This window comes from Mustela erminea, chromosome 4 (assembly GCF_009829155.1).
Source record: "Mustela erminea isolate mMusErm1 chromosome 4, mMusErm1.Pri, whole genome shotgun sequence".
In the NCBI taxonomy this organism is placed as follows: domain Eukaryota; kingdom Metazoa; phylum Chordata; class Mammalia; order Carnivora; family Mustelidae; genus Mustela; species Mustela erminea.
The window spans coordinates 90126774-90154380 of record NC_045617.1 but is presented as its reverse complement, the minus strand read 5'-3'; the positions used below and the strand labels follow the sequence as shown (position 1 = coordinate 90154380).

The following is a 27607-nucleotide window of genomic DNA, read 5'->3' as shown; positions in this document are numbered from 1 at the left end:
TGCTGATGTTACTTGAGGTACAACTTCTCCCGCTGCCTGATGCTCTGTGGCCACAGACACCCCAGGCAGAGTGCAGCACCGGGGACTCACTAGCAAAGACCAGAGCTTGGCTAGGATTTGGAAAGCTCAAGCGTGGGGAGAAGAACTGCACAAGGAAAACCATTAATAGACAAATTAGGCAGTATCAGTAAAATAGTTTTAATTTTAAAATAGTCATTGATGTGAAAACTTCCCAAAGCTGGGAGTAACAGTCTAGAGCCAAGGTTGGGAGGGGGCCAGGCCTCACCCACAGACCAGCTTGAGGCCCCCAAATCCCTCCCTCTTCTCCCTCCCAGAGAGAGGATGGACACAGCTGAAGCAAGCCCTGAGTGAGTCCTCTCCCTCATCCCCCAAGGACCCCTTGAAGGCAACAGCTTGTGCAGAGGACTTGAGGAGAGGAAAGCAGGCAGAAAATAGAAATTAGAAGTTAATAATCCAAATGACCTTCCCCTCCCACCCTCGGAAAACAAAAACCATTTGTGGGTACGAAATGGGGATGGGAGATGAACACTGATGTAACAGACCTGTCAGCACCCCAGAACAGCCCAGTTTGGGCTGGCCAGAAGAAAGGTCTAGAGCCCCAGCTGCATGTTACCTTTGGGAAGTACATACTCTATGAAGAAAAGGGAAAGGTATGAGGCAAGCTGGGGCCAGTCATAGTCAATGCAGCTAAAAAGTCTGGTGTGCTCTCCCCCTCTCCCCCTACCCTGCACAGGAAGCAGAGTGGTGCTGGCCTGAGGGAGGAGGGCTCTGGGGCAGGGTAGGGGGTCTCCCATGGTCCCAGTGTAGCCATGGTAGGAAAGCAAGCAGGCACCCTAGTTGAGCAGGTTGCCTTGCTCCTGGGCCTGGGTCAGGCTGTCCTTGCGGTGCAGGTGGTGCACCCCCATCCTCTTGGGGCTGCGCTGGGGGCGGCTGGAGTGGAGGAGTGCCCAGGCCCGGCCCTCAGTGTGGGAAGTGACCGGCCCCTCCTCTGTGCCACCATCACTGGGCAGCAGACTCTGACGTTCTTCCTCAGGGCTGATGGGCAGGTTCAGCTCTTCCTCCTCCTCCCTGGAAGGGCCAGGGTCAGCTTCTGTGGGCAGCAAAAGCCCACTCTCACTAGGTGGAGAAGGTGCTGGAACCACCTCATCTCTGTCGGTGGGGCTAAGAGCAAAATGGTGCTGCAGGTCAAGGAGCGCATCACGTCCGAAGGCTGTGCGCTGGGCCACAGCGGCTGGGGGTGGCGTGCGGTCCACAAATGCCCGCTGCCAGCTGGCGAGCAGGTCCTCCTCAGAGCTGGCAGAGCTGGCTGGGGCACTGAGTACTGGGGGAAGAGGGCTGGGCTCATGGTAGGGTGACGCCTGGGCTGAGGCGGGGCTGCTGGGCACTGGGCTGGGGCGGGCCCGCTCACCGCCCTCTTCCACCAGGCTCAAGGAAATGGCCTGGCGTGTAGCGTAAGTGCAGTTGGGCAGGGGGCTGTTGCGGGGGATTCGCACCTTATCCTCAGAGAACTCTATGACCTTGCGGCCAGGATAGAGCGGGTGTGGTGGAGATGGGGTGGGATAGGGACTCAGCTTCTCAAAGGCCGGCAAGGGTGATTCCTCCTCTGGGGAGGCCCCGGCAGTGCCCAGAGAGTGGCATTCTCCATTGGGTTGTGGGGTGGGACTGCCAGGGGTGGGGGGACTGGCAGGTTCACCCAGGCTACCCCCACTCATGTCCACATGCACAAAGACATCCTCAGCCAAGGGGCGCCCGGCACTGCCTGACTGCGCCGAATTGAGCAGGAGAGACTCTGGCTTCTCTAACACTCGGGCGATGACCGATGTGGGGACCACAGCCCCTGGTGCCAGGCTAGGGGCGGGGCCAGGGCTGGCAGCTTCTTGACCACTGTGCAGATGTTTCCGGACCATGTCCTGTAGCTCACAGGGCAGCTGGGGTAAAAGAGCAGAAAAAGGAAAGAGACACATGAATGCTCCCAACTTCTGAGCAGAAGTAATGGCTACTGCACTGGTCTCACACCAGCCTGGCACACAGCTTGGCTTCACAGACAAACCGATGCTCCGCAGTGGTGAACGACCTGAAGAGTCAGAGGAACACACCCAGCAGCTGATCCCAGAGCACTAAAGCCCATGAGCTCTCCCATGTCCCTTTCCCCCCATCCCAACAGAGGCTTCTGCCCAAACCAGATGGAAGTCTGAGGCACCTGCACTGGCCGGTGGCCTCAAGAACACCTCCACTCCTTCTATAGACCCTGTGAGCCTTGGGCCTGAGGCTCTAGAGTCTAGAGTTCACCTGCTGCAATAACACGGTCAGTTCAGCCAAATCCCCTCGATATTCTTATGGTCAATAGCCACCCCCACCTTGGGCATGGGCTCCCAAAAGGGCGCGCCTCTCTCCCTGTGTCTGTTCCAGAAATCCCAGCCAGGCCAGCCCCTGCGCTAGCAATGGTCCCCTGAGACCACATGGAACACCGATCAGTGGCAGAGCTGACTGACTCAAGGGGAGACATGCAGGTGAGGGGCAGGCAAAGCAGAAAGGGGGAGAGGAGGCTGGTGGCCTGTGGTATCAAACCCCAAGGGAGAGGAGTCCCGGGGGCGGGGCTTGCAGCAGCGGGGACAACATTCTGCTCACATCAGCGAACTTGTGGTTGCGGAAGTGGGACTTGTTGCACTTAAGGAGCTGCACAGCCAGGTTGCAGTCCAGCCGGTACCGCTCCTGCAGATACAGGTGGGGGTCACCGGCCAGCCCCGTGCCACACAGTGTGGCCACTCTGGGGCCAACCCAGCCACAGGCGGGGAGAGCCCTCCAGTGCACATACATTGAGCTCCTCCAGTTTGTTGATGGTGTTCTTGGCGTCCAGCAGCTTATTGGTCAGCTCCACGATCTCCCAATCCAGCGTCTTCCTATCCATCTCCGCCTTCTTGATCTGAGGCACAAAACTCATGTGAACCTCGCCCCCCCACCCTAGCTGGCCTCCCTCCCCTCCGCCTCCCCCCAGCCCAGAGACACAGGAAGCCACAGGTGCTGGGGCAGCCAAGGCGGACGGAATAGACAGACGATGGACAGACAGAACACCAGCCACCTCTCCTGTTCTCCGGGCTGGCTGTGGGGTGGGGGCTTTCTGAACATGACCTGCTGCCACCAGGGCCAAGAACAGAGACCATATAAGAGTTGCCCCTCGAGGGACTCTACACAGGTCAGGCGGCTGGACCTGAGAAGGAGTAAGTGTACAAATCCAGGGGCCGAAGCCTCTATGTGGAGCACTTTCGAGGCTAGACTAGGAAAAGGGAGGAGGGGTGGGGTGGGGTGGCAGCCGGGGGCGCCTGTGAGATTATCTAGTTGAGCCAGGAGGGAGCAGCGGCCTCAGCAGCAGCCCTCTGATCTTCAGTTCAGGGGCTGGAGTGCCCCCCCCAACCCCAAATGGCTTGGGCTTGTTGCCACCACAGCTGAGAAGCCGTGAGTGTTCAGCGGTGACATCAGTCAGGACCTCTGCCAGCACCAAGCACCGGCCCGCAGCTGTCCCCCCAGGAGGGAGGCACTGTACCGAGCAGGCCTCACGTAAGGAGGAGGAAGGCAGTGGGCAGAGATAAACGGCCAGGGCCCCAGCAACCCCAGGTCTCAGCTGAGGAGGAGGCCAGGGCAAGGGAGAAAACACACAAACTCAGACGCAACTGCAAAGATCCAGCTGTGGCTAAGAGAGGCCTGACGGGAGAGGGCGGCAGCGGCGGCGGCGGCGCGAGGGGAAGCCAGGAGAGAAGAGAAACAGTGTGAGCACTAAGACAGTCCTGACTCGCACAGCACACTGCGGTCCCCTGCCCGCCCTGTCCCACCCCTTTCCCAAGCCCCAGGGCACAGTGGCACTCCATGGGCAAATCCCAGCCCCCTGCTATGCCATGAGCACAGTGCCAGCCGATGTGCCCCCATGCCCCTCCGCCCCCCGACAGATTACCAGCGTGTGTAGCTTGTCCTCCAACTCCTGGTTGGTCCTCTGAGAAGCCGTGTAGCTGTTCTGAAGCCTGTAGAGGAACACAAGGCAGACCCCTGGGTCGAGATCTACTCTTCAGGCCCTCCTCAACCCCTCCCTGATATGGGATGTGGGGCACATCATTCTCCTCCCAGAGCTTCGGTTTCCCCAAAAGAATCAGATGATCTCTGAGGCCTCTTCTGGCTAACCTCCTATGGATGGGGTGGGGTAGGGGGATATATGTGCATGGGCGCCTGGCCCTTCATTTCCACACCTGCGGAACTTGTCCTTAAACTTGTCTAGCTCCTCACGGCTCTGGCCCAGCTCCAGCTCCAAGCAGTCCTGCCCAATCTCCAGCTCGCGCTCCAGGGCCTCAGTGCGCCTGGTGGCCGAGGCCAGGCGCCGACGGAGCTCCTCATTCTCCTGCTGCAAGAGCCTGGCAGGGTGAGGGATCAAAGGCAGAGGGGAATCAGCATTTAGACAGGCCAGCCCTGGAGCCCCAGGTTGGGCTCAAGAAGCTTGAAGGAGTAGGGATGACACGAGCATAGGCAAAAGGAGGAGTCTTGAGTCTGGGGCAGCATATTCCATAGGCTTGCTAACCCTGAGAACATAGCCTGGTTGGGGGCAGTGAGGTGGGGAGGGGGGCAGTGGGGAGCAGAGGGCATGGTAGAATCCAACCCCACCTGTGAAGAAGAATGAGAAGACAGAACTGGTGCAGGGGTAAGACTTCCCAGTCTGTCTCTGGTTACAGCCTAAGCCAGCCGGCCACCAAGCCCTCCAGCTCCGGTTTCCCCACTGCACAATCAGGCTGCTCCATTATTAATCTCCTGGAAATCCAGCCTAGCACCGCCCTCCTCTCCAAAGGCCTGATGTAGCTGACAGAAAGGGCTGCAGGGAGGCAGCTGGCACAGGAGGACCAGGAGCCGGGGAAGGGCTCTTTGGCAAGAGCAGGACCCTCTGAGCACCTACCTCCTTGGTTCCAGGTTCTCTTGGAGCCCATGGAACAAAAACTCTCTTCAGAAGGAAATATCCACATCAGGCCTCCTCCCAGAATCCCTAAATACCCCACCTAACCTTCACTTCTCCCTAATCCAGTGAAAAGCCGGGTGGTACCAACAGCCTTGCCTGGAGCTAAGAAGGAAGTGCTGAGGCAAGGCAGGCTCTTGGGCAGCAGATACTCACTTCATCCTCTCCGCATCAGTCAGGGGTTCCTGGGCACAAAAGAATGGAAACTTGAGGCTCAGCCCTAGACCACTGGCCCACCCTGCTTGCCCACCCTCCAAAAAGCCCTGGAAAGGGCCATGTCTAAAGCCTAAGCAAGCTCACAGAAGTGGGCCCTGGAGAGATGGAGGCAATCCAGTAACACCTGGACAAGCCTGGATCACCCTTTCCCACGCCAACCAGAAGGTTTGAGAACCTCTTCCAACATTCACCTTTACCCACACCACTTCCAAACCCTCTCGTAATTCTAGAGCAAGTTGCAAATGAGTCCTGGTACCCATGCTACATCTCCCAGGCATAAAGAGAGCCTCCCAGCTGTTCTCTGGGCTCGTAGTGGGGCCCACAGGCATGGCAGAAACCTTCCAGAGAAGTGAAGAAGTAAAACAAGCTACAGTAGGGTTCTGAGCTCTGATAAAGCCCACTTGGCCCCTGGAGGGAAGATGGGGCAGAATTAGGCCCTTCCAGGTCCTCAGAAGGAACCAGAACATGGATGAAGGAGAGCCTCTGGGCTAGTCCTGACTGAGAGCAGTGATGTGTCTTCTCCTTGTCCTGCCTGGAACCTCCTGCCCCATCTTCCCCAAGCCCCCATTCTGGTCATAGCTCAAGAGCCAGAGCTCAGCCAGCCAGAGCAGGGAAACATCAAGAGGCCTGCTCCAAATGGAGGTGACTGCTTCAGAATGCCGATCACAGGCCGGAAAAGAGGTGGGTGGCCTGGACCATGGGCTCTGGAGCCAATGACACCTGCATTTGATCCCATTCTACGACACTCTGCTTGTACTAACCTTGCTAAGCCTTAGTGTCCTCATCTACAAAACCAAGGGAATGCCCACAGGATGGCACCTATCACAGTATCTGACCTTCTTATTGAATGTTCCCTGAATTGAGACTAGGCAAGTCCCAGCAGTCCCACCCTGAACTGGACTACAGCAGGCCATGGTATGCCTGATGCTCCACGGGGTCGGATATCTCAGAGCTCTGCAAACATGCACTATGTGTGGCAACAGGGTGGGCACAAGCAGCCGGGCAAACTGACTACAACACACATTTCCTCCTGAGAGGAAACCAAATGAGGGAGGAGAGCCTGTTTGGAGACTGTTTCACAGTGGCCTGAAGAAGTCCCATGAGAACCTAACACAGCTCCTGGCAGGGAGTATGTCTTTCACAAGTGTTAGCCAGACCAGGCAAAGATGGAGGAAGGGCCGGACTTCTGGGGACAGCATAGATCAGTTGGTCTGGTGGGAAGAAGCCAGGGCACCACCTCAACCTCCTCCAGAGAGTCCCAGGCTCCAGCATGTGAGGACCTCTCTGTCTGGTGGGCTGCCTCTTGTCAGAAGAACAATACTGCCTGAGAGCATTTCTGCTGAGCCACGAAGACTCTGGGATTCCCTGACAAGGGGTCATGTGCTCACAGCTGTCCTGTGAGCCTGCACTGCTCCCTACCAGCAGTGCTGCAGCTAGGAGCCCCCAGGCACGACACAGCAGCACAACCCCCATGCCCCCACTCCGGGGCCCAGAAGTCCTCTAAGGTGGGAGAAGTCAGTCAGGCACCCAGCCTCAGGGGCCCGCATCTACCAGCCAGGGTAGGAGTAGGCGTCTCCTGACCTCCTGCTCCAGCTGGGATCCTGGACTGTCCAGCCGCAACTCCCGGTGCTCAGGGGGTGCCTTGCGGTACGGTTTCTTAGCAGGGGCCGCACTGGTCATTCTTGGATGTGAGGGGTTCTCAACCTGCTGTGGGGAAGCCAGGAAGGAGGAGGCTCAGAGACAAGGGCAAGAGGCCTCTGGCCAAGGACAGTAAATGGAACATACGTAGGAGCCACCCGGCACACAGGCAGGCCTGGGCCATTGCTGGGGACATCAGAAACCTGGACTCTGGTGGATCAGTGCCCACAGGTCAGGGGAGTGCTGGAGGGGACAAGGGCCCAATGCAACCAGACTAGGGAGGCAGAAGGCAGGGCCCATGGCCTAGGCACCAGGAAGAGAGGCTGTGGCCTAGTAGTAAGACAAGGTATCTATGAGCAACCCACTGCTCCCCTCCGTGGCCTTACAAAAAGGCCTTAGAGAGAAAACCCATTCCCTCTGCATCAGTTTCATCTACCCTACACGGGGGATGAGGAGAGCACCAATTTCACAGACCTGTTGTGAAGATTACATAAGCCACTAACCAGTTACCTGGCACTTAGGAAATGTTCCACACGTGTGAGCTCAGAAAAACCCCAAAAAACAGACAAACAAATTCCCCCATCCCGCCAAGTATCCAGAAAGTAAGGGTTTGAAGATGCTCCCCCAAACCAGGCTCCTCGGAAGGGGGGCATCTCCAAGCTTGAGAGTCCTGGAGGCCAAGACTCTCTGGCCTTCACCACTCTCTCTTCACCAGCCCCCCACCACGAGGGGCCACCTGTCTGCCCCTTGGCCTGCCAGCCTCGCCGGAAGGGGACCGAGGCGGGGTGCAGGCCTCCCAGGGACATACCGTCTGATTGTCGGCAGCTCTCTCTGTTCCGCTGTCCTGGAGTTAGCCCTTGGCTCTCTGCATCCCACGGCCCCTCCACTTCCTCTAGCCAACAGCTCCTGAAATTAGAGAAGGGAAGAAAGTGGAAACCAGGTTGTCAGCCACGGGTCTATTGGTGCCCCCGGCCGGCCTACCCAGTCCAGGCCCGGGAAGGCCCCTAGGGAGAGCCAGGCAGAAGCCATGGCCCGGGGATCTGGGGAAAGCAATGGAGGCAGGAGAGGACCAGAGGCACGGGGCTCCTTTCTCCAAGAAAGCACAGTCACAGCCCTAGATGATACACATGCGCGTCTTGTATGTGCTCGTGGTCTCAACTCACCACATGCCTGATTCTGGAATAGGTCTGGTCCTATCCTGTCCCTATCCTACCTCACATCTGTCCTGTTCATCTCCCAGGTCTCTCAGAGTCTGGAAATTAAGAGATTTGGGGAACACGGCTTGCAGAAGAGAACACAAGGAAAAAGCCTAGTAGAGACCCACAAGATGCTGGGAAAAGTTCCTGGCCATGTTTCCAGGAGCCCAAATCCTACTTTTGTGTGTAAACGTTGTAAACAGACTTTGCAACAAGGAAAGGGAGACCCAGGAGAGGAAAATCTGAAAAAGCAGCAGTTAGAGCAATGACTGTGCAATCTCAGTAAGAGTGACTATGGCCCACTTCTGTCACTTGCCCCCTCCCAGATCCCTGGCCATGTGTGAATGGCTGTCACAACGGCGGGGAGAGCTATTGGCATCTAGTGGGGAGAAGCCAGGGATGCTGCTGAACATCCTGCCGTGCACCAGACCACGCCGCACAATGAAGAATCATCAGCACACAACGTTGACAACACCCAGGCGGAGGAACTCCCAGGCAGAAAGCGTGAGTCCAGGGATTTGAGACACTGCCCAGTGTCAGAAGCTATGCTGCTTCTGACACACTGTATGGCCCCAGCTCAGTCCCTCACTGGTCCCTCTTTCACACAGAGGTGGCTGGACTGAGTGACCAGTGAGGTCCCCACAGGTTCCTCACAGATTCCGGCAGCTGAGCTCTGCCCCCACCTGTAATAAGCTGGGCTGCAGCACGGGGGCAGTAGCCACCACAGGGGCCCATGGAGGCAGTAACCTTAGGTGGCCTTCTGGGCATAAACAACCTTCTGCCGCCTCCCGCCGCCATCCTCCTAAATAGAGCTGGGGGCCTAGGGAAACCTTGCGGGCTAAAGCATGTGTTCCTGCTGTCGGGACATGCCCTGGCCGTGACTCCTGTCACATTCCAAAAGAGCCTGGGGCAGGAAGAACAGTGAGGGGGTAGGGAGGGTGGGGAAGCAGGAGTGGCCTCCCTCCTCTGTCTGGGCAGCCTGGTCTCTGGCTTGGGGTTCTAGGGGGAGCTGGGGTATGGCAGCAGGCACGAGCCGCCAACCTCCACCCCTTTGATGGGGAGGCGGACATGTCCCCACAGGGCACAAGCAGCATGCTGTGTCGAGCTGACTCCCTGCGCAGGAATCCGGGCGGGCCCAAAAGGACAGCACATTCCTAGGGTGTGGGGGAGCAAACAAGTCACCCCCGCAGGTTCCCCGGGGCTACCCCTCCTGCGGGCCCTAGGGTGGGAGCTCCTATAGCCTGGGGGAAGGCCCAGAAAGTTCCAAGCCAGCCTGGATAGCTGGGTGCTAATACTCAGAGGGTGTAAGTGTGGGGTACCTGAGTTAGCAAGGGGAACAGCCAGAAATGCAGAGTAAGAGACACAGGGAGCCAAGAACCTCTACAAAATCCAGGGGTGAGGAGGCTCGAGTTGGGCCTGCTCCCTTCCCCATCTGCTCCCCAAGAAGCTGAGTAGTCCCCTTCTCCCTGCAGGTCACGCTGCGGATCCCCTCGATTCTCAGCCTCTTTTCTTCCTTAGCCCTATTCTTACTAATACCCACTCTGGCTTCTAAGCACCAGGACACTAAATGGGTGGCAGGCAGGCAGGCCAGGAGCACAATGATGTGCTCAGGTACCTGGGGATACTAGCTGAAGGACAGTGGCCTTCACTCCATGCCCCGGGGCCTTAGCTCTACCTGTCACACATCCTGGTCATCTTGATGTCAAGTCTCCACTTCCTGGCCTCACATCATATACTCCCAGGGCTTTCTGCACCTGATAACCTCGCTTGCTGAGGGACAGTGTGGAAGTGGCTGGCAGGGAGATGGGAGGAGTACTGCAAACGCAGACACTCCGGTATGAATGGAGCCAGCAATCGATCCTGGCCAGAGCCACGAGGAGGGGAGCCACTCCCAACTGGGGAAGCAGAAGGCAAGGCCCACTAGGGAGACAGTCTGTGAGGGAGCCTGCAGTGTCCCTGACACAAGCCCATGAGGGGAGTCTGTCTCACTCTCACTCCCTGCTTCATGTCAATACCAGTATGTGTTGGGGCCCTAGTTCCAACTCCTGAGAAGTGCTAAGTGCCCCCAGATCCAGCCCACGGCTGGGGGATGGGGGGTGTTAGAGCAGGGAGCCAATTCCAGCACTGAATAGGAATGTGATGGGCCTCACAGGCCACGTCCTTGACTGGAAGCACAGCAGGGCAGGACAGACCCTGGAGGGAGAGCCATGCCAGGGGTACTGGAGAACAAAGCAAGAAGCAGCTGGACACAGGCCCACAGCCAGGAGAAGATAAAAGGTGAGCTGCAGTGGCGCCTGGGTGGCTCAGTGGGTTAAGCCTCTGCCTTCAGCTCGGGTCGTGATCTCAGGGTCCTGGGATCTAGCCCCACATCGGGCTCTCTGCTCAGTGGGGAGCCTGCTTCCTCTTCTCTCTCTGCCTGCCTCTCTGCCTACTTGTGATCTCTGTCTGTCAAATAAATAAAATCTTTAAAAAAAAAAAAAGGCAAGACCCAGCCACCAGCTGTGGCCTCCACTGACCATATCTCCTTTACCCAAAGATTCCCATGTTGTCTTGGCATGTTTCAGTCCAATCCCCTGTTAAGAAGAGGAAGTCCCCAGGGAAAGCAGCTGAATAACTCAGAATGGGATACAGGCCAGAATAAGCAAGCAAATGGCCTTTGGGGTCCCGGCCTCCATCTGCTGAGCTGGCTCCAGGACACCTCCAAGAAAGTGGTCTTTTGGAAGGTCTAGAAATTGACCAAGAAGAAGCCCACTCCCACCCCTCACCCCACACAACCTGAGCTTCAAGGAACTGGGGGCAGAGGACTCAGGACGTGGAGATACCAGATCGCAAGCTAGGTTTGCACTACGAGAACAACTGAGGCTTAGGTGAAAAACTCTGGCTGACCCAGTCTGGTCTGCAGCCCTGCAGGCACTGCTGAGGGAGACACCCAGAGCAGCCTCCAGAAGGGAAAGTGGCTCTTCTCGAGGCCCCCGCTCCCAAGCTTTAACTCGCCGGTCCTCCTTGGCATAGAATTCATTCTTCACTCACTCAAAACTCTGCTCAGAGGAGATGTGGGCCCTGCTGGGGCGGAGAGGGGGGGGTGAGAGCTTCCTAATTGCCATGTTGCAATCTGCCAGTCAGTGCAGGCCGCCTGTTGCCGCCTGCCCTGTATTAAATACCTTCTCCCTGATTACAGCCCAAGGGGCACGATTAGCTGCCTCCAGAGAACAAAGTCTACTTTCATTAGAAATGGGACTCAGCACGCACAGCAGACCTGCACTGTGAACCCACTGCACAGCTGAGCAGAGTGTAGTCAGTGGCAGATATAAGGAAAAATGTGTGCTGGACATGGGGCAGTAGCCTTTAATAAAAGGACCAAAAATTTGCCAGGCATCCCTCTTTACCCAGGAGACAGGACTCACACCTGCTCCTTTTTGTAGATAAGTGCCCGGATGTGACCTGCGGCTGCCACCACAGTCAGCAGTCACCACTGCTAGAGATGGAGCAGGGTAAGGAGAAACCTTCAGAATCCAGATTTTCTCCAAACCATATCCTCACTCCCACTCTCTGCAAATACCCACCGTAGGCGACAGCAAGAAGGTTTAAGCCCAAGAGCCCAGGGCACCCTCTCACTTCCTTCTGCCATCTTTTCTGTAGGTCTGCCCAGGGCAAAGCCAAAAGTACAGGAGAGGAGGGGAGGTCTAAGCATCCAGCTCTCCCCCTGCGGAAGGAGAAGGGAGTGAAACCAAAATGCGCGTGGCTCTGTGGCTTTTAACACTTTAGTCTGCCCCACGGAGGTCTCCAGGTGCTCAAGTCCCACACCAGGACCTCACTCCATCCTCCCCGGTTCTCCTGCCTTGCCCTAGAGAGCCCGGCTGCCTCCCCTGCTCCCCACATCACCCACACTCTATAAGAAATTATGGCCCCAACAGTTCATCTGGGCTCAGGCCATTCTCAAACCTATGACAATGCCTTTCTACTCATAGGTGTCACCGACTCAAGCAAGTGAGAGACCATCAGGGAAGGGCCACATATCACCACAAAAATCACTACAGCTCTTCATAAGTCACTTGAAGAAAGTCAAACAGAATCACTCATTTAGCAATCGCTATTGCTTTGAGAATGAAAGGAAATCAGCCCTTTTCCAGAACACTCCATTTGTGTTTTATGCTGCCTTAATTCCCCTGTGGAACCCAGCACGATACAAATAAGTAACAAAAATAAACACATGCCCTTCCTAAAGCTGCTCATCAATGGCTAAAACATGAATGTCTGATCACACAGGGCCTAGTGCCTCCTCTGTGGAACTGCCCTCAGCTGTAAGCCCTGGATAGCATCTCTGAACTCCGAAGGCCTGGAGGAAGCTGTGCCTTTGGGGGCAGGGCATACTCCTGCCATACAAGTCTGGCTGCCTCTCAAGCCTCTGAAATTCAGGGTCTGCATCTGACTGAGGCGAAAGAAACATGAACCACCACCCTGCCAGGGCCAGCCCTGTAGCCAGGCCACCCAGCAGAGGCCCTGGAGATTGCCTGCAAGGAGCGCCCCCCCCCCCCACAATTAATACAGCCCCTCTCTACCTCGAGTGTCAGCCCCCCCTGCACGGTGAGCCCATCCCACCAAAGCTGGCTGGGTTCAGCCCTCCCCCTCATTGCCCCCCGGGTGCCCCTCCTGCTTGCTGCCAGCCCCCCATTTCCGGCATGCAGCTGTTCCTGAGGTACATGAGCAAAGCCCTCAGCAATCCTGTGCGCGTGGCAGGCAAGCAGCCAGCAGAGCACGGGGTGGGGTCTGGGCAGGCTCTGCTCTGGGCCGATGACTAGGCTGGGAGATGCCAGTCTGTGCCCAGACCAGCCCTGCTGTCCCTCCAGCAGCCATGCCTGCCACCCCTCTAGGCAAGTACCATCTCACTCTCTTGGGACACGTTGCCTGCGGCCCTGACCTGGCCCCCTGCCTGCTCTAACTGGCACCGACTGACAGGTTTTTAAAAAGTGGGTGGGAATTGTTCTGCCCCAGAGTAAGCCCGAGGACTCTAAACCAGTGCTGGGGACCTTGGAGAGCTCACCTGGCTCCCACCTGAGCAAATACCTCAAGTCTATCCAGCTGGCCTCTCACTCAAGCAACACCTGACAGGAACAAAGAGGCTGAAGACAACTATTGCTGATGATCCAAGCAATCACCCCTAAATAAAGGCAGGGCCCAAAAGTCCCCATGCCCTCGCCTAAGGCAAGGTAAGGGGTGGGAGCCAGCTCTCCGCTGTAGGCCCCTCTTGTTTTCCTGGCCAGAGCCCAGACACCAGACACCCCCACCCCTCAGCTGGCTCCTCCCGACTCAGGGTCCCTACACACCAGGCAGCCCCTACACCCTCGCACATTTACGCATTCCCACCCCATATGAACAGGAAGCTCCCTGCTTCTCCTTCCTGGCCCAAGGGAAAGAGAGCCCACCCAGAGGGCCTCCGGGTCCCAAGCTGCCCCATACCACACAGACTCCAGACGCTGGAGCCAGACAGGCTGTCTAAGGAATTACCTTTGCAGAACACCAAGGAGCCCGAGCAATCCACCTTCCCGCTATCCCCAGAGCCCCCTTCTCCTTTCCAACCCTGGAAGGAGCAGGGTATCTGGCAGGAGCTTTATGGCAGGCTCTTCACCAGCTTCCCAGTTTGAAGCCAAGGCCTCTCCCAGGCCCACTGTGGAATCCAAAGCCAGGTCCCGTTTGCTCTGGCGGAGGTGCCCTTCCAGCTCTTCCCGGTTAAAGTCTACCTGAAGCTCTGCAGAGGGAAGGCAGTGGGGGGCCAAAGTCCACCCCCTCCACCTACTCGAGCAATGGGTGCCACGAGCTCTATCTCAGGTGACTACCTAGTTCTGGACTCAAGCTTTCAGCTTCACTCTCTGCCCAGGGAGTTTCCCACAGCCAGGCCACAGTTTTCATCAACCCCCCCTCCCCCCACACACAACCTTAAGGAGAACCTTGCAGTTGATCCTAAATGATTATCCTGGGTGAGAATAATGGGGACACCATGCAATCTTCCCCACTTGACAAAGGGAAGCAACTATCTAGCCGAGAAGAAAACTTCCCTCCCACTCTGGCTCCATCTGTCTCCGAGCTGTGAAACAGAGCATGGTAACTGCGAGATGTTCTCAAACTCCATAATGCTTAAAGCGGACTGAACAGAAACATGCCCCCCTCACCACCACAGCAAGGAGTCTGGGAAGGTGGAGGGACAGCAGTAAGGACAAGAGAGCAGAGGAGGCATGAGGTAAGGGGAAGAGGCAGCCAGGCTGGCTGGGGGAGGGTGAGGGGTGACTGAGGCACTGCTTGATGGTACCCCCCAGAGCAGGCTAGCTGGCCCAGGTTAGACTCACAGGGTTAGTGTCTTCTCCCCCACCAGCCAGCTCTCCTGGTTAGCACGGTTAGCGACAGACTCATGGCAGACGCCCTCCAGGCACTCCATATAAACAGACAGCTTGGTTGAGAGCAGCCCAACTCCGGAGCTGCAAAGAGAGAGCAGAAGGAATGCCAAGCTGCAAGATGCCTGAGGGTACACGCTGCGCTCTTCTGACAGGGCAAGCTCCTCCAGACTTACCACTAGACCCTGGGGGGCCTTCTCCCATCCAAAAATCATGCCAGGCAGAAGTGCAGCATGCCCCCTTGCCAGCCAGTGAGTCCAGCTGGCTGACCCCAGGTGACAGAGCTCTCTGATAGGTCAAGCCGAGGAGAGGAGAGCTGAGGTGGAAGTGGGCACTGCTGCCAGGGGGCAGCTCCCCAGTCTTGCCTTCTCCCTGGACATGGCTGCCAGGCTGCACCATAGCTCCGAAAGCGGGGTTGTCGGAACAAAGTTGGCCACGGCTGCCGCTGCCACCCATTCCAGGGCTGCGCCAGCAGAGCCCACCCTGCCACCTCCCACGGGCTCCGAGGCAAGGGGCCGGGAGAGGACTGGCACAGGGATCAGAGGCTGCAACAAGAAGCGCATGGAAGGCACCACACAATGGGGCAGTGTGTGACCAGGCCCAAAGCTGGGCCAGCCTCAGGACAGGCCAGGGGATGGCACTTCCCAGGGAGCTGGCCCTAGAGGAGTCCAGAGAGCAAGGATAAAGGCCATGCTGCAGCCAGGCTCCTCACACTCCCAACAGCAACCATTCCACCCACTCAGAAGGAGCAGTGACCAGAGACTAGTGTTCCCATCACAGCAAGCCCAAGAACAGGAGAAAAATCTCTCCAGAAGCCTCCAGAACCACCCAAGTGAAGTAACCCACTCTGGCTTAGAGATCACAAGGGAAATGGAGCCATAGTAGTAAGGTCCCAGAAAACCCACAGAATGTGACCCCTGGAGCGGCAGGAGAGGAGAGCACAGCAAATGCAGCAGCAAATACTGAGCAAATACTGCTTGTGCTCACAGAGGAGGGCTGCATGTTGGCAAGGAAAAAACAGAAGGATTCCCCTTCTGTCTGGAAAGCCCTGTGGATGACATGACTCAGGGTAGAGGGAAAACAGCGACCTGACACCACAGAGGGGCCTGGCCTAGGCTTCTCCCAAGCCTAGGTTAATCATTCCCAACTGCCTACTCCCTGTAATACTCCGACAACAACCGCAGAGCCCAGGAGGCCAAGGCCTGACCCCAGAGAGGGAGATAATCACCGAGGAGAGAACATCTCTTCCTATAGCTCTGACCTCTTCCCTAGACTGCTAAGAATGCATGCCCATTGACAGGCTCCCTTCAGAATTCTCACTAACAAATAAAACCAAAAAACACCGGCTGGGTCTGGTTTGCTTTCAAAACAGAGCAGCAAGTAACCTAGGTAATCCAAGGTTTCAGAAAGCAGGGACTGTCTCTATGTTGAGAAATCAGGTAAGTTTACTCTCTTCCTGGCCTCAGAGCACAGAAGCACGGAGGGAAGAAATGCACGTGAGGCGGAAGCGATGGTGCCCAGACCATGTTTAGAACCATCCCGATTCCCACTCAGGGCACTCCTGGGGGGTGACCTCATTGCAGCATAAAAAACCAACCCTCAGAGACAACCAGCATGACTGCTGTGGCAAGAACCTCTAGTAAAGACTCTCCATCCCTCCCAAGAAGCCAGGCCCGGAGGAAGCCCCTTAGCTGGGAAGGAAGCTCCAACAGGGGCTACTCAACACCAGGGAAGTGTTAGATGAGCAGAGCAAGTTGAAGAACAACATGTACAACTACTGAGTCGTGTTTATTTTACAAGAGATACATGAGGAGGAATGTCTAGAAGCAACACGAAAATGATTAGAAGGAAACAGGAGAGCTCCCTGTCTTTGGGAAAGGAGTTTAGACAGGGGCAGTGGGGGAAGAAAGGGAGGGTCTTTTTACTTTTCCTTTTGCATGTTTCTGTATGGCAGGCATTTTATGCAAGGACACATATTATGCTTATGATGAAAACAGAATTCCTGGACAAATGGGACAAAAGCCCTCCATCCACGCTGTGCTTTACCATCCCAGAAGTGCTTTCCCTTCTACTGTATGTCCTTTGATCCTTGTAGCCTAGTAAGGCCCACAGAACAGGTGGTGTTCTCCCATTCTGAAGGGACAGAGAAGACAAGTGATTTGCCCAAGACCACAGACAGAACTGGGGTAGAAGCCTCCTCTAGGGAGCAACAGGAAAGTCCTAATGATTCTGCCCTGATGTAAAGCCCTCTGAGGCTTCTAGACTGAAGTCCCCCCGGGCTTACCTGGGAAGGTGCAGAGGCCTGTTTAGTACCCCAAATGATAAACCCTACTATCCTACTGTTAGCTGAAAGAAGCACACAGTGAAGCCAGCACAGCCTAGACTGTCTTCCTGGTCCCTGCCCTCAGGGAGAACCCCCCACCACACACACACAGTTCACAGGAAAAGCATAGAGCTCTTCACAAATGGAAGGCCATGTCCTTCCCAGCTTCTAAAGGTCACCTCGCAGAGAGCTGGCACTTACGAGACAGTAACTAACAAAGAGGTCCCACTCTCACACTCATGGTCATCCAGGAAGGCTCAGCCCCTTTGAAGCCTAAACATACACAGCACAACCCAGTCCTGCTGCCTCACCCCAATCTCCTCTCCAACTGGCTGAACATAAGAAGCAGCTTACCAGCCCTGCCAAGACGCCACCGGCAAAGATATGCCACATTGCAACGTGCACTCCCACACTGAGGGACAAGGGGCAGAGCCCAGGGAAAACACCATCATGTCACTCTCAGCTACTGGTCTCGTCCTTTTGACTCATGTAGGCATTAACAAGGTTGTAGTAGGCCCTGGCTGTGAGCAGAAGCCCACCCAGACAATGAGCACTACCGCCAGGAAAGCAAGCAGGTTATGGAGCAATCAGAGGAACTTAGTAACAAAGACGATGCCAGCAGCCAGACTTGTTAAAAGATGGTGACTGGCAAAAAATACACTGGTGTGAGATTCACCTCTGCTTTTAACCTCTAATGCTGGCTTAGGGATGTGTTACTAGAACATATGAAAGCTAAAGAGGGAAACCGCTGAGCCAAGTACCTGGAAGATCACTGAACCGCATTAGCGGTTAGTAATGCTACTGCTAATCCTATCACCTTTTGTTTATGCAGGACCTTGTTTCCTAAGAGTTCAAAGGAGAGAACCTATCTGCTTTCCTTTCAAGAAGGACGGGTCTGGATCACACAGTAAGCGGGAATTGCTCAGCACCTACCATGGAGGGCCTCTAAGAAGCTTCCAGAAATAAAAGATCTTGCCCGAAGTTGCGGGGAGGGGAAGACAGGTTAATAGCCACTTGCATTACAGTTTGGTACATGCTTTGAGAGCCCAGAGAAGCAGCTGGCTGGGGTAGGGGTTCAAGGACCAGACAAGAAGGCTGCCCTCTGAAAAACTCAAACATATCTTCCTCATCTGGACTATAAACTCAAACTGAAGCACCAGCTGGCATTATATAATTAAGAAGTCTAGACTTCTGGAAACACATTCCTTGGGTGTTTGTTGGGAACTGGTGCCCTAAGAACCACCCCCATCAATTACACTAAAAACAAAAAGGCAAAGAAGGGACAGTGAACTCCCAGCTACCAGCCCTATTTCTGGGGAGTAGCTGTGTTAGGCCTGGTTCTGCAACACAAGATCATGAAAGCCCTAAGAAAACTAGGGCCAAGAAGTCTGGCTTCCTGAATGCTTAGATATGTTCTATCAGCTTCATCCAACAGTTTTCAATCCATAAAACACCAGGGAACATGAATCCTCAAACACCCCACTCAGTCATCCATAGACTGAACTACATTACAAATCTACCACCTACCCACCCCCATCTCTACCCACCAAGGTCACCACCATCCTCACATAAAGGGGATCCATCAAAGGAGTCACTGCAACACAAAAGATGGGGCAAAACATCAACTATTCTGCACTGATGATGTCCCTAGCCTCAGCTTTATATTGCTTTGCTATGCTATAGAGAGACTCCCAATTTTACTTCTACCTCAAAAATGCTCCTGGCAGAAATAAAAAGTGTTATTCTAGCTTGAATAAAATAAAGCCTTTTCTTACCCATTGTGTTTTCCAAAATGGAATTCATTTACAAACAAATATTAACTGAGTATCCTTCGTATGACAGGCACCATGCTACACGCCATGAACTCATTATCTCTAATGCTTGATACTCCTACAAAAAAGATAATGTGACCCTCACTGTACAGCGACAAGACCAAGAGTCCTACTTAAGCCAGTTGTCCAAAGTCACGCTGTTGTTTTAAGTCGCAGAATCAAGATTTCAACCAGGTCAGCCTCACTCCAAAATCAGACTCTATCACACGGCTCACCTCACTCCCAACTCCCCACCCCTTCACCCTCATCCCATGATCAGGGAGAGTCTCTCCTCTACAGAGGGTCAGCTAAATGAAAGAGGCCAACAAGTAAACAGAGAAATCACCATACAATATGATAAATGCCAAAAACACAACGTGCTATGGGTGCCAAGAGGAAGAAAGGAAAGTGGGGAAGACTTCTCATGGTTGGTAACAGACCAGTGGGGTCCTAGGGGACAAGCAGAGTTTCAGAGAAGGGGGCAACCACGAAGAGTAAAATGCACAAGCGAAGAAGAAAGTAAATAGATGGCCGCAGCATGTTCAGAAGCAGTGAGAAATTCAGGAGCAATGAAGAACAGGGCAGATAAAGTGGGTGACAACAACTCAGACTAGAGGGTTGAGCTGGGACCAATCTGTAAACCTTTCTGCACGCTGAGCTAGAGCATGGACTGTGTCCGGAACAAGGGAGAAACCATGGCATTTTTATGGGAAGAGACAGTGTTTTTCATTGGAAGACATTTCTCACAACAGCTTGCGAGACAGACTGGAGAGGGGAGAGACTGCCCGTCACATTTCATGCATTCTATATACCCCACCGCATCACAAAGTGCCGATTCAGTGCCTTGTACTATCCCAAAGGGTAGAATACAATAATGACTAAGACATGGTCCCTATTGTCAGGGCACTAACAGTCTTGGGACAGTCAGACAAGTAAACAGACAACTACAATGCAGCCTAAGCGTCAACACAGAGGCACAAAGGAAAGGCACAAAAGGAGTGGGGAACCCCAATTAAGGGACATTTAAACCAAGACCTAAAGGACAAAGCAGGGGGGTTCCTGGCTGGCTCAGTTGGTAGAGTCCGACTTCATCTTGGGGTTGCAGTTCAAGCCCCATGTTGGGTGTAGAGATTACTTAAAGATAAAGTCTTTACAATAAATAAATAAATAAATAAATAAATAAATAAATAAATAAAGGACAAAGAGGTAGGTTAGAGTGGAGGGGGCGTAGAAATTACTTAAAGATAAAGTCTTTACAATAAATAAATAAAGGACAAAGAGGTAGGTTAGAGTGGAGGGGGCAGCGCATTCCAAACAGCAGGGCCAGCAAGCTCAAAGGCCCAGAAGCTAGACAGGATAAGTGCACAGAGCTGCTAATCCACAGGGCGCCTCAGTGGCTCAGTTGGTTGGGCAGCTGCTTTTGGCTCAGGTCATGATCCTGCCGTCCTGGGATGGAGCCTAACGTCGGGCTCCTTGCTCAGTGGGGTAGTCTGCTTCTCCCTTTCCCTAAGACCCTTCCCTCACTTGTGCTCTCTCACTCACTCCTTCTCTTTCAAATAAATAAATAAAATCTAAAAAAAAAAAAAAGAAAAAGAAAAAGAAGAGGCTGAATCCCGGTGAGAAATGAAGGCCGGGTTTACCCAGAGGTCCTTGACGCTCAGAATATGGTGGTGAGGAAAAGGTGAAGGGATTAGATGCAAAGAATACTCTCGAATAAGAGGTGTTAAGAGAAGAAATGGACTTTGAGAACAACAAAACCAGAACAGTAAAGGCAGAGAACTGACTCCAAATCCATCAGCCGTCACCCCGCAGCTCAAGCTTTTGCTAAAAAGAGACCTGAATTCAGTAAGTCTGATGACTTCTACCAAAACACAAAGGTGTACTTCACGGAGAATACACGTTTCAGCACGCTGACTGCAGCACAAATCGAGATAAAGGATGTTATCCGGACAAAGGAGGCTCCTGGCTTAATGGTGGAGGGGAAAAGACACTGATAGATACTAACTTTCAAAATTTCACGTGCCACAACAAGTAGACAAAGGTCATTCGAGGGCTGACTGGGAATTCCCAGAAAAAGCCCTAAATCCTGAGCCCCCCATTCCCCAGAAATCTGCTCAGACATCAGGCACGTGCCTACTCTGATGGCAAGGTAGAGTCATTTACTAAAGAAAAAGATGGGCCCTGCGGGCATGTTAAACAGACAGGACGTGACTCAGAAGCAGGGGAAGAGTGATCCTTAAGTGCAGGGCAAGGAAAGCCTGTCAATCAAAAGTCTGCCCCAAGGCTGCGCGTGGGATTCCTGGCTGGCTAAAGACAAAGAGACTGGCCAGCAAGCACTTGCAAAGCTCCAAGCCAGGACTGTCCTTGACCACAGGAGCTGTCTTCCACTTTCCCCTCAAGCTGGTGGGGCTGACACTGGTTAAAACGCCACCTGTTTTGTTTTTTGTGTGTAGTTTGCTACCTGTTCTTTTTAAAATAAAGATGCCATCAAGATTGTCTATGAATTTAACCCTGTGGCTACTTCAGCGGCTCCTGTCAGTAATGAAAGTCAGAAATGAGCCTTTTATTTATGTCTTCATTAATACATCCCCCCCTTTAAGGTAAGCTAAGAGTGGATTCTCGTTGTCAGCCTGCTCACCCAACCCAGGTCCAAGGTTTTCTAAACGGCAATCACCAGGCTGAATCATGGAGAGTCCAGATTTGGCTAAGAGGGCAGTGGGCTCCCTCCCACAGTCCCTGTACCAGTTTTTATATCTGAGAAGGAGAGAGCTGTGATGAAGAGCTCAGGTCCTAAAACATATTTTTAAATAAATCAAAAAAGTTTACTACAATCTAACCATTATGACAAACAAATAAGAGATATAAATTGCCACTAGTCATATTTAGTAAAGAGTTATTTTCATACCAAATAAAAAAAAAAAAAAAAGAAGGATGCTCAATTGCTGAAGCCAGATAGTCTGGGTTCAAATCTCAGCTCTGCCCCTTACTAGCTGGATGACCTTGAGCAAATTAACCACTCTGTCCTCTACTCATCTGTAAAATAGAGACAATGAAAGTATTGCTTCGTAGGGTTGTTATAAAAATTAAATCAGTTAATACATTTAAGGCACTTACAACAGTGCCAGACACACAGAAGATGCTCATTGAGCACCGCTCTTGTTATAGCTCAACTGCAACGGCAACTCTAAAACCTCACAACTTCAAAAAGGAAATCATGGGCATTTTAACATCACTTTAAATAGTTTAATGAAGATGTTTTCACTACATGCAAAATCTACATTATTCAAAACCTGTGCTGCATCTCTCTAACAACAAGACAGAAGCTCAAACCAGTACAGAGCCGCCAGAGACACCTACTACAATGATGAAGTCAGTGCTGAGATCTGACCAGCACAATAACAACAAATACATATTAAGTGTCAGTCACTGTTCTAAACACATTTATTTAACCCTCACAACAACCTTATGAGACGGGTACTCTTACCATAAGAAAGCTAAGGCAAAAAGAGCTGTACAATTTCTAAAGGTCACAGAGCTACAAATGGCAAAGCCAGAATTTGTACAAGGAATTTTGGCTCCTGAGTCATTATTTTCTGTGTGCCCCCCACACTCTCCTGGCTGATCACAACTCTAAGGGGGAAGTCCACAAACTGTCTTCAGAAAGAGAAAACTCCCAATCTTCCAGAGTCACAGCTAAGTAACATCAGCTTTTCTGATACCTGAAGGTATTGAAGCTGGCCTAGTAAGAGTGATTTGGTCTGTCTATAGCAAGCCTTTTGGAGGGGGGTGGCACAGGCAGGGAGCAGGAATAGTTAGTGCGGAGTCCTAGATCAAACTAGACCTCCCAATCCAATCATGCAGAAATGTCAGTCATGAAATGAGCTTCTGTAAAAAGTCTGTACCCAACTATGGCTTGGGCATAACCACAGGGCATCAAAGGAAGTGACGACCATATTCACCACACTTTGTGGCTCCAGACCCCCTTCTCTTTTCTCTAACCCTAAATCCACTGTATCTTTTTTTTTTTTTTTAAGATTTTACTTATTTATTTGACAGAGAGAGAGATCACAAGTAGGCAGAGAGGCAGTCAGAGAGAGAGGGGGAAGCAGGCTCCCTGTTGAGCAGAGAGCCTCATGCTGGTCTCGATCCCAGGACCCTGATATCATGACCTAAGCCAAAGGCAGAGGCTTAATCCACTGAGTCACCCAGGCATCCCATAAATCCACTATCTCCTAAGCCATGTTTAGTTTGGCTAGTGAAACTGTTTTTAAATGTGATTCGAAGGGGAGAATACAAAGGAAGAGAAGAAAGCTATTAGAAAAATTCTACAATCCTTTCTTTCCATCACCACACTGATCCAGACCGTAAAGCAGTTCCCAAGTATTAGGGATCTCAGGGACAGAGGGTGATACAATAAACATTCCCAGAGCCTTACACGAGTCAATGCAACCTTACTGTAAACTGCTCTGGGTTTCTTCCCCCTAACCTCAGCCTGCTTTTCCTCCTCTACTGACTCCACCTACCCACCAAAGCACAACCCCAAAGAAAAACTAATGAGCCCTTCTTACCAAAAGAAAGCTCAAAAGAAGCACACCTGCTACAAGAGTGAATTCAGGAGTTGGTGATAGCACGATCAGACTTTTTCTGACTCCCCCTGTTCCAACCCTCACTCACAAATCTCTACTTCAGGTAGGATGCCAAACTGAAGATGTGATGGGGAGACCGAAAAAGATACAGTGAACATGTAGGAAACTGCTTGTGGCAGGGATGTTAAAGCACTTTTGGCCTCATCTCTAGGCCCCTGACCGTGTTCACTTGTACAGGTAAAGGCACACAAGGCTCAATGCTACACCCAATTCTCAAAAATCAGTATGTAATCTAAGCAGAACACTAACTTAGGGACCACAGGCAAAGGGCAACCTCTATAGATGAAAGCCCTTTTCAGATTAAATGTTTCTCAGTATCACTCTGAGCCTATGCATCCTGCTGCAGGGAGCATGCCAGCCTGTCATTGGAGGCCACCTTACCCGCTCTGGGGTTGAGCTCGGGCAAGTCGCTACCTCTTCTTCTTTCCAAGCAGGTATTGTGATTTCTTCCAGTCCCTGGGGCCCCTGAGTCTTCAGCTGAAATTGGGGCAGATGCTATAGGAACTCTGGAAAGGCTGATCTAAGTCTGCAGAAGGGTCATCTGACGCTTTAGTTCCCTCCATACCGCACCTGCCCAGCATGCTCCAGGTCTCGTTTCTCTTTCCCTCTTCCCCACTATCCTCCAACACGTGAGAGACCTCTTTCCTATTGGCCCAGTACAGTCGGGCCTCGGCCACAAACTCCAGGGTTCTTGACTCTTCTGTTTAGAAATTCTCCTCCAATTCGCGACTGCTTCCCTAGGGCCTGTACACCTACTTGTGCATCCCCCGCCCCGGGCCCCTCCCCCAGGGCCGCCGCGGGATCCTAGGCCCCCTCCTCTCCGCCCCATCTCCCTCTTTTTTTTTTTCTTCTTCCAGCATCCCATTTCCTCTTCTTAACCCCGAAGCTAGTCCCTCCTCCGCCCCTACTCCGCGATACTGTCCCCACGATCCTCCCCAACTCTAGCCTCCCGGCCGACTACAATCCCACAACAAACTTTCCGCCGCTGCCCGCTGCCTTCACGCCGCCATCTTGCCGCGGGGCAGGCCGGGTAGTGGCCGCTGCCGCGGGAATCCCCACGCACCGGGCGCTTCGCGTCATCGGGGCGTGGCTAAGGGCGTGGTTTCGGGTTGGGGAATTAGGGCACCGGGTGATTGGGGAAAGGTGGGGATATCCTAAGAGCAGGGTTTGGAGGCCTGGCCGCTGGAGAAGGAAGGAGGTGTCAGGGGTAGGGCAAGAGCTGGAAGAGTTCCAGAGCTGAACAGAAAGATTCTGGTCCTAAAAAAAAAAAAAGAAAGAAAGAAAGAAAGAGCGAAAGAATGAAAGAAAGACAGAGGAAGGAGAAAAGGGAAGGGAAGAGGAGGGAAGAAGAAAGGAAGAAAGAAAACAAAATAATATAGTGGAATAGTGCCAGCACTGGTTCCCTGTCATCGAAAGGATAAAAGCAGCTTCTTAGTTTGCCACGTAGCGGTTCGTGTGACCCACCCGCTTCCACCTTCACCAGACTAATTTTCCACCTCTCCGAGAGATTACAGGTTCCCAATCGTCCTGTATTTTCAGGCCACCGGCCCTCAAAATGTCCAAGCCCTCTCCTCCCCTATTATAGTCAATTCTTGTGTGTCCTTCAGCCCTCAGCTCGAAGTGTCACCTCCTCCAGAAAACCTTCCCCAGGCCCCAAGACTGGACTTGGTGCTCCTTTTGCTGGGCATCTCTAGCCACTCGCACGTAACTTCACTGCAGTTATCCTATGCTATAATTATTTACTTAAATAGTGCACCCCTCACTAAGCTGCTGTTCCTTCAGGGCAAAAACTGTGTCCACCTGCATGTTCATATTCCCTAGCAGGTGCCTGGAACATAGTAAATGCTTAATAGATAAATATCATGGCATCCTTCCAATGCATGGAGAATACTCAGGGCTTTTAGGTTTGTTGTTCCCTGTGCCTGGAAAGTTCTTCCTTCAGATATTCACTCCCATTAGAGTCTCTGCTCAAATGTCACTATGTTAGAGAGAAGCCTTTCCTGGCCACTCTGTCAAAAACAGCATCCCTAGTCATTTGCTCTTACCCTGCTTTAATGTTTCCTTTTACATGAATGTTTCCTTTTGTATCATTATCTGATATATGTTTATTCAGCATCTCCCACTATAGTGCAAACTCCAGAGATCTAGGACTTTTTCTCATTCATCTCTGTATCCCCAGTGTCTAAAACAATGCCAGGCATAGTAGGTGCTTAATAAACATTTATTGAGTGAATTAATGGCAAAGAGATGAGTGATAGAGGGATTTTGGAATATAGTGGTGGGGAGGAGGGGTTGAAAAATACTACAGAATAGGGAAATGCGTTGGTGGAAGGTACAGGCCCTAAAGGCCAGAGTTGGCCCTCTCAGGAAAGGTAGTAAAGACAAAAGCCAGGCTCAGCAAAGGAGGGAGTGGAATGAGAGCCAGGTGGAACTCTGGAGGTGAGTACTCAGGGAGCAGAGCCTTCCTGGGAAAGCCACAGTTCAGGTAGAGGGAATGGGCTGGGCTGGAGGCTGAAGTTTACTCAGATCTAAAGACAACATCCACCCCATGCCCAGGCCTCTCTTGGCCAGATGGTTCTGGAGAAGCCTTAGCATATGTTCCTCTGTAAATTATCCAGTGCTCCCCCCTGCCTGTCCTCTCTGGTGACAGCTGGAACAATTGTCCAGGAATTCCATCTGCTCTCCTGTCCTTCTCCCCTCCACAGCTCATCAACATTTCAGAACTGAGAGGTATCCCATTTCCCTGGGCCTAGGGATGGGAGCTGGGTCTGTTCTATGGTGGAGCTGGCCTCAAGCCCACACTTCTCCACCAACACACACAAATAAAACCTTGGCAGAGATTCCCAGGGTCAGTCATCTTTATTTGCCATCCTGTCCATGTGTTTCAGCCCTATACAACTTCTTTTTTGTTAATTTAATAAAATTACACTAAATGAATCAAGCATATTGGTTCTTGTAGAGTTTAAAATAAGGGCTCCCAATCATTATGCATTCTCCACATGGTTCCCCTTAAGTTGTCCATACAGTACTTTCAAAATGTGGCATTCATTATTCTATAACAGCCCAAACTCAGGTTTTTTTGAAATATGAATTTTACCATTTATTAAAAGAAATTTGTTTGAGACAGAAATGAGGAAGATGGCTTTCTTTGCTAAATACATACAACCTTCAGATCCCCTCTCTATGTTTCCAGAAATTGTTTTGGAATCCACAGCAGGATCACAGGTCTGTGAACTCTCAGGTAAACAAACTTACTGTATATAAATTTCAAAAGTGACCCAAGTTTATATTTTTTTAACAGAAAAATTATCAGTAAACATAAACATACCTTTTTAAAATTAATTAACTTTTTAAAGATTTTTATTTATTTATTTGACAGACATATCACAAGTAGGCAGAGAGGCAGGCAGAGAGAGAGAGAGAGGAGGAGGCAGGCTCCCTGCTGAGCAGAGAGCCCGATGTGGGGCTCGATCCCAGGACTCTGGGATCATGACCTAAGCTGAAGGCAGAGGCTATAACCACTGAGCCACCCAGGCACCCCCAAATTAATTAATTTTTTAAAAAGATTTTATTTATTTATTTGACAGAGAAAGAGCACAAGAAAGCAGAGTGGCAGGCAGAGGGAGAGGGAGAAGCAGGATCCCTGCTGAGGAGGGAGCCTGACCTGGGGCTCGATCCTAGGACCCTGGGATCATGATCTGAGCCAAAGGCAGCCACTTAACTGACTGAGCCACCCAGGTACCCCAACATACCTTTTTAAAAATAGTTTTTTTTTTTTAATTGGGGGGTGAGGGAAATGGCAGAGGGAGAGGGAAAGAGAGAATCTTAAGCAAGCTCCATGCCCAGGTGAAGCCCAATGTGGGGCTCGATCTCACAACCCTGAGATCATGACCTGAGTCAAAATCAAGAGTTGGATGTTTAACCAACTGAGCCACCCAGACGCCTCAGTATAAACATATCTTTGAAAAGAAAGGGAGTCACAGTCCTCCAGAGTTTTAAGTTTTTAGAATACATGAGATTAACTTCTTTTCACTCTGAAGAGGCTGGTTTACTTCATCACTCCTCACTCCGTGGATGTAAAAATGTGCACGTGTAAGCCTCTATATTTGTTAGTCTACAATTACATCATTGTTCACCATCACTTAAGAGAATTGTAAGGGGCGCCTGGGTGGTTAGTCGGTTAAGTGTCTGCCTTCAGCTCAGGTCATGATCCCAGGACCCTGGGATCAAGCCCAGCAAAGGGCTCCCTGCTCAACAGGGGCATCTGTTTCTCCCTCTCCTTTCCCCCGCTCAGGCTCTATCTCGCTCACTCTCTCTCTCAAATAAGTAAATCTTAAAAATAAACAAACAAACACAGACCCTTTCTAGGCTTTCAGGGTTTTT

At 52.3% G+C, this 27607-nt stretch overlaps 1 protein-coding gene across 9 annotated transcripts; it reads right to left on the bottom strand.

Annotated features, from left to right (window-relative positions):
* Window positions 1-174: 174 nt before the first annotated feature.
* Window positions 175-24308, bottom strand: TJAP1 (tight junction associated protein 1). Of its 9 annotated transcripts, XM_032340084.1 has the most exons (12): window positions 24201-24308; window positions 23606-23701; window positions 14400-14528; window positions 7671-7768; window positions 6806-6931; window positions 5165-5193; window positions 4257-4418; window positions 3968-4034; window positions 3691-3720; window positions 2837-2944; window positions 2650-2733; window positions 175-1949 (listed from the first exon to the last, which is right to left on the bottom strand). In XM_032340084.1, exons 5-12 carry the CDS (start codon window positions 6902-6904, stop codon window positions 855-857), a joined length of 1674 nt encoding a protein of 557 aa, XP_032195975.1. In that variant the 5' UTR covers window positions 6905-6931; window positions 7671-7768; window positions 14400-14528; window positions 23606-23701; window positions 24201-24308; the 3' UTR covers window positions 175-854. The 9 variants fall into 9 exon arrangements, with proteins under 9 accessions (XP_032195975.1, XP_032195974.1, XP_032195980.1 ...); XM_032340083.1 differs by lacking the exon at window positions 14400-14528; XM_032340089.1 differs by lacking the exon at window positions 14400-14528 and having other exon boundaries at window positions 6806-6928.
* Between the last annotated feature and the right edge of the window lie 3299 nt (window positions 24309-27607).

Coding starts and splice junctions, on each gene's coding strand:
- TJAP1 (XM_032340084.1), bottom strand. CDS start 6,904: ATGACCAGTGCGGCCCCTGCTAAGAAACCGTACCGCAAGGCACCCCCT. Junction 5,194..6,805: donor GATCCCAGCTGGAGCAGGAG/GTCAGGAGACGC, acceptor TTTTGTGCCCAG/GAACCCCTGACTGATGCGGA. Junction 4,419..5,164: donor ACTGATGCGGAGAGGATGAA/GTGAGTATCTGC, acceptor TCACCCTGCCAG/GCTCTTGCAGCAGGAGAATG.